At 48.6% G+C, this 10,838-nt stretch overlaps 5 protein-coding genes across 5 annotated transcripts; 3 read left to right on the plus strand and 2 right to left on the minus strand.

The window, feature by feature from the left end:
- Positions 1–716: 716 nt before the first annotated feature.
- Positions 717–1,163, minus strand: ANOM_011506 (uncharacterized protein; the record flags this gene model as incomplete). Its single annotated transcript, XM_015556762.1, has 1 exon — positions 717–1,163. One exon carries the CDS (start codon positions 1,161–1,163, stop codon positions 717–719), a length of 447 nt encoding a protein of 148 aa, XP_015401152.1.
- Positions 1,164–2,864: 1,701 nt separating this feature from the next.
- On the minus strand, positions 2,865–4,171 carry ANOM_011507 (Zn(II)2Cys6 transcription factor domain-containing protein; the record flags this gene model as incomplete). The annotated part of the gene is made up of 3 exons (XM_015556763.1): positions 2,865–3,650; positions 3,730–4,035; positions 4,097–4,171. 3 exons carry the CDS (start codon positions 4,169–4,171, stop codon positions 2,865–2,867), a joined length of 1,167 nt encoding a protein of 388 aa, XP_015401153.1.
- Positions 4,172–4,451: 280 nt separating this feature from the next.
- Positions 4,452–5,546, plus strand: ANOM_011508 (zinc-binding alcohol dehydrogenase family protein; the record flags this gene model as incomplete). The annotated part of the gene is made up of 1 exon (XM_015556764.1): positions 4,452–5,546. One exon carries the CDS (start codon positions 4,452–4,454, stop codon positions 5,544–5,546), a length of 1,095 nt encoding a protein of 364 aa, XP_015401154.1.
- Positions 5,547–5,975: 429 nt separating this feature from the next.
- ANOM_011509 (uncharacterized protein) lies at positions 5,976–7,130 on the plus strand (the record flags this gene model as incomplete). The annotated part of the gene is made up of 3 exons (XM_015556765.1): positions 5,976–6,098; positions 6,178–6,336; positions 6,459–7,130. 3 exons carry the CDS (start codon positions 5,976–5,978, stop codon positions 7,128–7,130), a joined length of 954 nt encoding a protein of 317 aa, XP_015401155.1.
- An 893-nt stretch (positions 7,131–8,023) lies between these two features.
- Positions 8,024–8,842, plus strand: ANOM_011510 (uncharacterized protein; the record flags this gene model as incomplete). Its single annotated transcript, XM_015556766.1, has 3 exons — positions 8,024–8,173; positions 8,228–8,704; positions 8,759–8,842. The coding sequence occupies 3 exons, from the start codon at positions 8,024–8,026 to the stop codon at positions 8,840–8,842; spliced, it is 711 nt and encodes a 236-aa protein (XP_015401151.1).
- Positions 8,843–10,838: the final 1,996 nt, after the last annotated feature.

The raw sequence follows: 10,838 nt of genomic DNA on the forward strand, positions 1-10,838 counted from the left end.
GCCCTGTTCTCCACACCCTATGGTCGTATGTACTAGTTTTTAAGCTAAATGAAACTATCAGTGACACTAATACTATCTTTTTAGTAGTTATGCTGAGATATCTAGAGGAGACCACCAGTGGTCCCGACGAGGGCTGTGAAGCATTAGGAGGGTCGATTTCAGGCTGTGGTGCGTAGCTTAACCTCATATTTTTTCAACCCAACTTGGACTCTGTGCGAGGTGGGCATAGTATAGTAGTATCCAATGGATCAAGAATGCAAATCGTCGCGAGATGGTTGTGACAGGGCAACGTTGCATGATAGGGAACCAGGTTATGCTCTCCAGAATACACGACAACTGAGGATGAGCTGATTACGGGCATCGCTGATGCAACCCTAGGCTTACGGCCGATCTCTGCTTATAGGCAGATGCCGCCATCCGAGGAGATAACTCGGACCTATTAGCCAATACATCTACTGTGCTACCGCTAGTTATAACGATAATAAAGAACGTATAGCTGACTGAATTAAGTATGCCGATCATGTGCACCCACAGCCCATTCGCAACCGACTGATTAACAAAACCCTTGGTTGTGGAGCAGTAAACGAAAGTCCTTCGGATATCAATTCTTGATATGTAGACAAAGAGGCCCCAGCGCAAATGTGGAGCTATGGATTAATTGAGACAAGCACAATCTAGGCGAAGCACCTGTTGACACATACATAGGGAACGCGCCCTCAAAACCTGGGGTTGTCCTTCTTTTGTTCTTCCTCCACGAAAGAGCGAAATTTAGCCTCCTCTTCTGGCGACACCCACACATCCCTTCCGAGATCGCGATGCATCTGATTGAAATACTCGCACATTTCACCCTGCGACTTGCTGGTCTTGCAAACAACTGTCATCGAGTAGGGGCTGCCGTTGATACTTTCGATTGTATAGGCCTTTTGTTTAACGTGCTCGGCAATAGCAAGAAGCACTTCGTCGATAGTAGCACAAAAGCTGGCACTACATTTCCGAAAGCTTGACCCAATATCAAGATTAACCCAGATTGTCTGTACCGAGGGAGGGCCGGAGTAACAGGGAATTTCTCCGGCTTCTTCTATTTCACCTGTATTCGGATTTTTGAACTTTCCATCCACTATTGGAACTCGGTGCTCAGGATGCCAGTCCACCATGTACTTCATTTTCGCTGAGGTCGTGTTCCAGGCTGCAGCTTAATAATGGATATAATAGCATGAGATGAGTGGGGAGGAAAACAAAGGGGTGGGAAAATTGGGGGCAAACATGGAAAAGATGGGAAGGAGGAAGGTAAGAGAGCGAGAGGACTAGAGAGAGGGGTAGAAATTGACAAAATCACGCATTACGTGAGGGTTCAAGCATTCGGCCCAATTGCCATCTTTCATTAATGCAGCTATCTACAGGGATAATCGCCTGGTTTGGTGGCTCAACAGGAATGCAGTCCAAAAAGGGCTCCCAAAGTGGGTCGAGCTAGGCTCATGAGTTGTCGGAAACTTCATCGCCAAGTATATGCGGCTCTATACCCTGTATACCGAGTGTCCAGGCTGTTGGATGGAATATGATATTAAGTAATACATACAACTCTACAGTTACATTGCTTAACACCCTAGCTACCGGCGGCAAAATTCGGAGGGGGTCTTCCGTAGCGGGGAGATTATGAGAGGAGAATCAAAAGAACAGCTGAGATGAGGTATAAATAGTACTTGCAAGGACATCTCAAGAAGTGCCATCCTTCCCAAATTATGGGCACCGAAGATGATGCATGGGTTTCTGGATCTGATTGGCCTAGATGGAAGCGCTGATGTTCTTCATCCCTTCATGATGAACTGCAAAGTGTTGCATTTAGTGGCAGTCAGGGTGTCGCCCACATCAAAGGCGATATGTCTCAATCTGAGGTCGGACATACTTTTGAAGCTACCGTGGAGGCGTACAAGGACCGGCTTCAGATGCTGAAAGGCTTCACAGACGCAGACTGGGGTGGATGTCGCGAGACAAGACGATCAACGGCTGGGTAACTCTTCAACATCGGGAGATCTGCCGGTAACTCGAACAGTTCTTCAACGACATCAGCTACACCGATAGCCGTGTTGAGAAAGATATATGGTAAATCCCGATGGGTACAAGATGTGGCAATTTACCAAGCCTCTCCAGTTTCCCAGATAAAGCAAAAGAAATAGCAGGGGGATACATCTCGACTATGGGCTAGAGGTAAGATTGTTCTGTTTGTAAATATGATTGATAAAATTTAGAGATCGAACTCTGAATGCCTGTGAAGCGTACATCGGAGTCTAACTTGGTCGCACTTAAACCCCTCATCGACTTCTTTACAGAAGATTGGTGTTTTTATTATAGTAAATTGAGTACTGAGATGAATAATATCTTATACACAACGAAGAGGAGTGGCTGTGGCGAGGTTCTAAGAGCTGGAAGAGGAGCATTGACTCGCAGGCACATTTCTTCATGGTATGCACGAATTTCAGTCCCAGTGGGTCATCATATTATTTGTCGAACGACTGTCCACTGTAACTGTGGTTGCCTCGATGCAGCGATTACCCCCTTTCCCGATTGATATGAATCGGTGATACAGAAAGAAGATCTCTCATCGGCAAATCAAGAAAAATGGGATGATTTTGAACCAAGCCCTATCTTCAGATCCCAGAAGCCCCTTAGTAGGTCAAACAAACCCGTTGCAACTCTCTCGAACCGGACGGGTCGAGGCCGAAAGTTATAGGACCATTAAATACTGTTCTACCCGGCAGTGTGGCGCCGTTTAAGCACCAAAATAGAAGGGATTTAAATAACGTTTGTTGTAGTCCTCCATATTAAAAGTCTGGAAAGTAAGAGAAGCCGAAACTTGGAGATCCTAGCTAATTCCACCTGTCAGTGAGAGCTCCGCCTGCAAGGAATGCCTGTAGCGCAGCATTCCCTTTATGGTATAGCCGGAGGTATAAGCAAATGGAAGGGCATTCGACTCTAGCTCTGAGTTCAATCCACCATATACTGCGACTCGCTTTGCGGTACCATAGATACAGCAACAAAAGCGCCACAGCATCCCTTTTCCGGAGCAAGTCTTCAAAAGGGCCATCGATACTGCGCGTGAAGAGTTGAGTTTGCCCTGTTGTGACCTCACTATCTGGCAGGTTCAGAATCTGAGATAATGCGTGCGCGGCATCGAAATACGGGTTATTGTTCGCTGTAGATGAGTCGTTGAGGAGACATATGGCAACCAAAGCCCTCGGTATTCCGTCTATACCCCTCTCTGGTAAGGGTGCCTGCATCTCTGAAAAAGTCGCGGCCATAACCCGGAAGAGACTATCCGGTCGTAGCGGGTTCACTATGGGCCACAGGGACATTTTACTTTTGCTCATACGTACCCAGTCCAAAGCAGAGTGGTCAGAGGACTTTAAAGGCCATGATTCTTCTGGAGTGTGTGCATCAGGGGACGAGAAGCTCAATATAGCCAGCGCAGCGGCGGTGCCCCAGATTGGATCCTTATCTTTCGCTTCAATTGGCGCCCTTAACCGTTGGTTGAGAAGAGCTGTGCTTTGAGACCAGTGGTAGCACTCCTCTAGACTGCGACGAGCGCCTGGGCTATTCAGATGGCGGTCATATGTAAGTGACACAGCTATAGACGCGTGCATTAGAAAAGGGTACTGTTTGCGATGTGTTAGTCGAGCCTAGGCCGATCAGATGTAGTCCCTGAGGTGACAGAATTAATATAATAATACCTACGGCGAAGGCTAGTCTCAGGAGCTTGCGATTAACGTGTACCAGATTAGGGTCGCCCGGGATAGTAAGACTTCGTCCATAATACCGGGTGATGAAATCTTGACACCTTGCATTCAACTGATAGGTCGTGGATTCATCAGACGTCCAGACAGAGCTAGAGACCGGGGGTCGAAGCTCCGCTTTTCCTCGAACCACCAATGGCCTCCCTGCGTCAGCGGTGGTGGGTTGTAAGTCGGGGATATTAGACATGTAGTTGCATAGTACCCCAAATGAACTACATCTCTTGCAGTGTGGTTTGGCTTCGTCGCACTAAGAGGCAAGGAAATCAACCTGTTCAGCCAAGCACTAGTCGAGGAAAAGCCACACTGACCTTGAGCTTTCTGAGCTTGCAATTTCGGCAACCAAATCTCGACCTCCGCCGAGTCCTACGCTCTCGAACCTCCATAGTTGGTGGATCAATATACTCCTGTGAGGGTTTAATGGCTTCAAAGGATTCAATTGAGTCAATGGAAGGACATTAGTGCCATACGCTAACCTCTTTTTAAAACCACGCTAGCTTTGCCTCGGATGCAGAGGACTCTGATTGGCTGCGAGCATCTATAGACAACCGAAGGTCAAGTCATCACTCCGTCCAAGACTAGTATAAGATGAAGGCCATTCCCCAGGATCCTGCATCCGAACCATGAAACCTTGACTTAAAAGCCTCTACTTACACAAAACTCCAAATGGCCACCCACCTCGCCGCGGTCTCCCCAGCCAAAGGCCAGCCCTTTGAAATCCGAGCCCGCCCTACCCCAAAGCCAGGGCCAGACGAGCTCCTCATCGCGGTCAAATCTGTAGCCCTCAACCCGGCAGACACCATCATGCGTGACCAGGGTCTTTTCATACCAGCATACCCCACGGTCATTGGCTTCGATATGTCGGGGTTGATCCTGGAGGCCGGCGACAATGTCCCAGTGTCCTTCCGACCGGGTATCACCCGCGTCGCCGCCTACGCCGCTTTGGTCTGGAAATCCTGCGATCCAGACTATGGCCCATTTCAGGAGCGGTGCCTCGTCCCGTGGCAGCATGCGGTGCCCCTTCCGGACGAGGGCATGTCTTGGAACCACGCAGCAACTTTACCCGTCGCCGTGCAGGTACCCCTTAGCGCGTGGGATGCCATGGGTATCCCCCGGGTGGAAGAGGCCCCTGCAAAGAATATTATGGAAAAAACAGAAGCTCTCTTGATATGGGGTGCCTCCTCGAGCGTCGGCACCATGGGTGTCCAAACAGCCCGACTGCTGCGGGAAGATGCCAACTCTTCTTTCGCAGCCGTGTACGCCACAGCCGGATCGGCGAACCTGAGTTATGTAGGTTCATTGGGTGCGGACCGCGTGTTTGACTACAAAGACTCACGAGTTGTGGATGCAATAATCTCGGCGGCCAAGGAGGACCGATTAGTGATCCGGCATTGTTTTCTTGCTACCGGACAGCTGGCGCCATGTCAGGCTGTGCTTAAGACATTTCTCGGAGAAGATCAAGAAGGGAAGAACACTAACACGGCGAAAATTGCCTCAGCACCAGTCGTGCCACAGGATGCGGAAGTCGTGGATGGGGTGGAGACGATGTTTGTGATGCCATCGATGGTAGAAGGAGAGAGACTGGAGCAGTTTCGATACTGGATTGGGACGTGGCTGAGGGAGAACCTGGTCAAGAGGACCATCAGGCCGAGTCCGCAGCCAAGCGTCGTGGGGAAGGGTTTGGGGGTTATCAATGCTGGGTTGGACAAGCTGCGCGAGGGGGTGAGTTGTACGAAGTTGGTTGTTGAGGTTGCGGAGTAATAGTATCACAGGCGTTGAGTCGGGTCACAGAACCATCGGCCTAAAATCGCATTTTTATCGGTGGAGGGTTGTGGTGATATATATCGCTGAGATAGCAATCTAAATCTTGTCGGTAGGGTGACAGCAACGTATAGTGAGCTTCGTATATTATCGATACTATGTTGAAGTTGTATGAAGTTGTATGATCGGATATAGTGAAGATACATATCTATCTACTACACGATTAGTACCACGACATTCACCTCCGATCATAACAAACATAGGGCTAGATCCAAACCAATAAATCGCTCTGGCATGATTGGCGTGCCTGAAGCTTAAGCGGTAGCTTATTCTTGGCGCGGAGAAACTGAAGAATGCAACCGCCGATCAACGCGCCACAGAATTCCCCATCCTAAATTCAACCTCGATGTCGCGCGGACCCAAATCACAATGCCACAAACCGACGAACGTCCCTCATTAAACCCTACCGTCGAGGAGGCAAACGAAGAACTCCATGCAGAACCCCATACGACTGAAAGTACCGCCCCGCGCAATCAAATATCATGGCCGGAGGTGCGCGAACGTTCCCCGCGTCAATGACGCACGATATCCATCATGTCGAGATCGCTAAGGAGTATAAAATTTATTACAGATCTGCGCCCAACATGAGTCCGTTCTGTCGTTACATCTGGAAATGTTGAATACGGTGCGAAACAATGCGTCTAATGGTGACGCGTTGCAAATGGTTGCTGGGATGATTGAGAAGACGAATAGGTTGATGACGCAGTTTCGCGTGGTGAAGAAACAGTTGGTGAGTGAAGGCTTTTTCCTTTTCTTTCCTTTTTCTTCTCTGTGGGAGGGCCTCTTTCACATGCCAATTTCACTCCTTTCTGAGTCGTAATCATGATCATGTATGTATGATGCTAATGTTAGGCAACAGATTTCGAGTACGTATTGTGTTCTGAAGAATCGTTGCTACCGTTGCATGAAGGTAACCGTGTGACAGAACCAGGAAATTTTGGGGCGTCTTCAGAAAAGCCAACTGCTACACCGACGTCTACGTCATCTAGTCGCGACTCGTCAAAACGACGACGCAGCCATTCAAAGGAGCGGAGGAAACGGTCACGAATGGAAACGGACAGTATGGAGGTGGAAAATGAAAGTACAGATACCATGCCTATCGGGGCAGTTCAATATCAGAAGCGCAAACGACTGGACACGATGATGTCGGCTGATGATGAAGATGTGAGGAATGTAACGCCGGTGGCTTTGGAAACAGAGGACATCTCCGAAGAAGTCCAGCGTCGACTGGAAATCAAAGAAGAGCAAAGAAGGAAAAGGAGCTCTAAGCCGGAGAAGAGGAAACGCGACAGTATGGCGTCAACAGGTAGTACTTCTTCCCCCAACGGTATTTCAAAACCGAAGAAAAAGACCAAAACCGAGAGGCCTCAGGGCGGTATTATTGATGTACCATGGGACACTGGCAGGAAGAAGAAAATTTTGAAGCCATTTGACTCTGAGCAAGGGTCTGACGTCGGTTCTTTGGAAGAACAACGAAGAACAAAGCGCCAGAAGCGTAAGTCGGGGACTCCTCCTGTCCTGTGAAACATCATGAGTTTCAACAGACAAGACAAAGGCACTGTGTCAATCCATGCCCCTCTGCTTGCAGTCAGAGATATGCGCTTGGGGATGGACTGTGCTCTTCGAGAAGCATGGCTTACTACAAGCCTATTGTGTATATTCATGAGGCTCAAGTGGAAGGTTTTGGTGCTAAATATAATGAGCCCCCGCGGTTGGTTCCGTGGATACCGGGTGATCACTCCAGGTTCCCCGGATTACCCCAGATTTCCTCTTTTGAAAGTATATACTTGAAATCATATTTTACCAGACAATACCAACACCGTTGCATCCCACTCTCGTCGAAAGGAACCACACATGCTCAATTGAGCAAGAGTGACGTCCGTAGGCACTCTCGTACTTAACACTCGCCTTCTCCCCCCTGACTTTCTTTTCTCCATCTTTCCTGACTCCATTGCTGCTACTGCTACGATCTACTATCCACCATAACAACCCACTTGATTCGTTTGATACCATCTGTCTACCACTTGAACAAGCACGAGAAACGAACGTCGAAGAGTCCAGACGAGTTTAACAACCGATATAGACCTCGACACATCATAAGCACACCACTGAACTAGTAACTTGTAACCGAACACCCAAATCGGAACGTTGCTTTCAAATATCCCCCTCAAAAAAAATCATATCCACACCGCACCTCAAACAAATCTTGAATTACGCTTAAAGTTATATTTTTTTTAACCTTTTTTCCTCACGAAGGAAAGAAAGGGATCCGTTCTTGAGAATAAGTGCGGCCAAGACTAGCAGTGACAACCTGACCTCCTAAAATTGTTATTCACCTGCTCCTTCGTTCCGATCAACTGCCTCTTCACCTGTTAGCTTTTGTTATTCATTCCATTCCCCCCCGAGTTAGCAATAAAATGGCTTTCTTCGGAGAAGGACCCGTCGTATGCCACCCGGGTCACGGCTTCGTACCAACTGTCGGTGCCAATAACTGCACCGGCAGGAGGCCACAGGATACTGGATCTGGCAATAGACGCCGGAACAGGAGACGCAACGAGGTGTCCGAGGTAAGTGGATCTCGTCTGACGATGCTTGATCATTGAGCTAACGATGGCATATAGACAAATCACAGGTCTCGGCCCTCACCCCCCTCTGGCCCCCGTGGTTGCCGCGGAGGTAATAACCACCCTGCCAATGGAAATAACAGAGTACAGAGGCAGGGGCCCCGCCAGCCACAGGGGCCAGGGGGGCAAAACAACAGATTCACCCCTCGGAGAAGTCGACGGGGTCCCGGTCCCCAAGGGAGGGGGCCCCAGCATGGTGGCGCAAACAATGCGCCTAGACACCCGGGTCAACGCCGTGGCCCTAAGCCACGGGTGTCCCGGGATGGCGACACCATCATGCGCGACGCGCCTGCGCTTAACGTGCAGCCGGTGAGGCAGCGCGGCATCTCCAAACCTCGCCTCCCTCCTCAGGGGGACGTGGTGATGGTCGATGTGTTCACTGCGTCCCCACCATCTGAAGTGGAGGACGTGGTGATGCTCGACGTCTTCATCACGTCCCCCTCCGTTGAACAACAATTTGCGGCACTCGCCATTGTGAGTATCACCTTCCTGCGTCCGACTGTGACATATAAAACTAACATATGACAGGCCGCCCCACAATTCGCCCTAAGTACAGGGGAGGAGCCTCAGGACATCGAAATGACTGAGGCCCCTCCCCTGTACTTCTTTTAAATCGACTCTCATGGAAGGCCAGGTAGCCCAAGTCACTGCTTGACGAAAGAAGGGCTGCCTGGCCTCCACAAACATCGACGATCAACCCTCCAAGCACCAGGCTGCCGCGACGCCCAACGCCTACACACACAAACATCAAAGAACAAAAACAGATCAAAATAACAAAACCACCAAAAAAGTGTGCTTTAAACATGCTTCTACGTGGACCACGCAACCAGCTGCTGGCGGCTCCATTGAATTAAAGGGCGCCCCAATGGTAGCGGCCGGGCTGGATATGCCTTCTCTTTTGTTAAATCTTCTACCTTCTTTGCATCAGTTTATGGCAGGCTAGCGGCAGTCATGGTGACAAACAACAAAACATTGATGTCCGAAAAATCGAACAAACCCTCCGAGTCATTCAAGTCATTTCAGTTAAAACAATCTCACTACATGGCTCCCTTATCGACACAACGGACACAATGAGGTAACAGGCGGAGGAATAAAAACGAGGGAAGTGGAGGATAAGGGGGAACCCACATGGCAGACGTGTCATGGGGTTGATGTTTTTTTATAGGGGCATCCATGGCAGACGTGTCGTGGATGTCCCGCCTAGGTGTACAACCTACTCTGTATGGGTAGGTTGGGGAGGACAAAGGGGTTTTATATTGGGGACGTTAGCGTAGACCTAGCTATAAAAGCAGGCTACGCGGGGTAGTTAAAGCAACCTTGTCTTTAAAGACAGGTTGTATTTATTAAAAAGGGGACGTTAAGAGTAACCCAGCCTTTAAAGGCAGGTTACAGTGGAGGTATTAAAGTAGACCTTGTCTTTAAAGACAGGCTACTATTTATTATCAGGGGACGTTAGAGTAGTCTAGCCCATAAAGCAGACTACAGTGGAGGTTTTATGTAACCTTGTCTTTAAAGACAGGCTACATCAGACAGGTAAAAGCGGCCTATATTAAAAGGTCAGCTGGAGGAAATAGAATATAGGGTTTCTTATGTTATGCATCCTGTTCAAGGTTTTTACCTCGTACACTTAAGTCTACGGACGTGGCGAGGATGTTTCCCTTGTTCCAAGGCCCGAATGGCAGGATAGCAATTTCTTTTGTTTTATTTGGTTTTTTTTAGTTTTGAGTTAGAAATGGAGTTTGTTTTTTTCTCCAACATATTCACTGAATACGTAGTGAGCCTGTAGAATCTTGTATAGCAGTCGTAGGTTGTAGATTAGGGCTTGAGCTGGAAGTGACATGCAGGTATATGATCCTAGCATCAAACAAACTGGTCTAAAAGAGTAGGTTACAAAGCCGAAAATTAGATGGTGATGTACAGTTTGCATTAGCTAGCCTGACCTGCTGGTAGAGTGTGCTATATAGTCAATTATCCAGCTTGCTAACAGAAGTCTACAGATAGCTTGTCAAAGTTTTGGATTCCTCCCTGAGCATTATACTAGTGACATACATTGGGCGTTATGCCGAACTGATATGGACAAGATCGTTGATAGAAACAACAAATGGAGGTATTCCCCAATGACTACAACGATAAGAATGGTAGCGGCAATAGGGCTTCTAGACGAACAACGGTAAGCCATCTAAGAATTGCGATATTTACAATCGCAAGTAGCAGATATACCTCCCACAGCCTCCCTAACCCATCCATCAGTGGAGCAACAATGAGCAGAGAAACAGCATGACATGTCATCCATCCCATAATATACATAGTATACAAAGCGCGATCCCTATCCAACGCTCCAAGAAAGTGAACAATGTGAACAATGTGAACCACCAACGCCCATCCCAGATGCAAAACCCAAACAAAACATACTATACAATTTTGAATCCCCGAAACAAGAAACTCACTCCTTCTTGCTCTCCTCCGCATCCTTCTTCCCCCAAGTCCACACATCCCAAATATGCTCCTTGATCAAATCCCCATATCCCTTCCCCGCATCCAACGCCTCCTGCTCCTCACGCAGCCTCCTCTCCTTCCAGCCCTCAGATCCCACACCATCGAACACGTC

Source organism: Aspergillus nomiae (assembly GCF_001204775.2).
Source record: "Aspergillus nomiae NRRL 13137 chromosome Unknown contig00659, whole genome shotgun sequence".
Taxonomy (NCBI): domain Eukaryota; kingdom Fungi; phylum Ascomycota; class Eurotiomycetes; order Eurotiales; family Aspergillaceae; genus Aspergillus; species Aspergillus nomiae.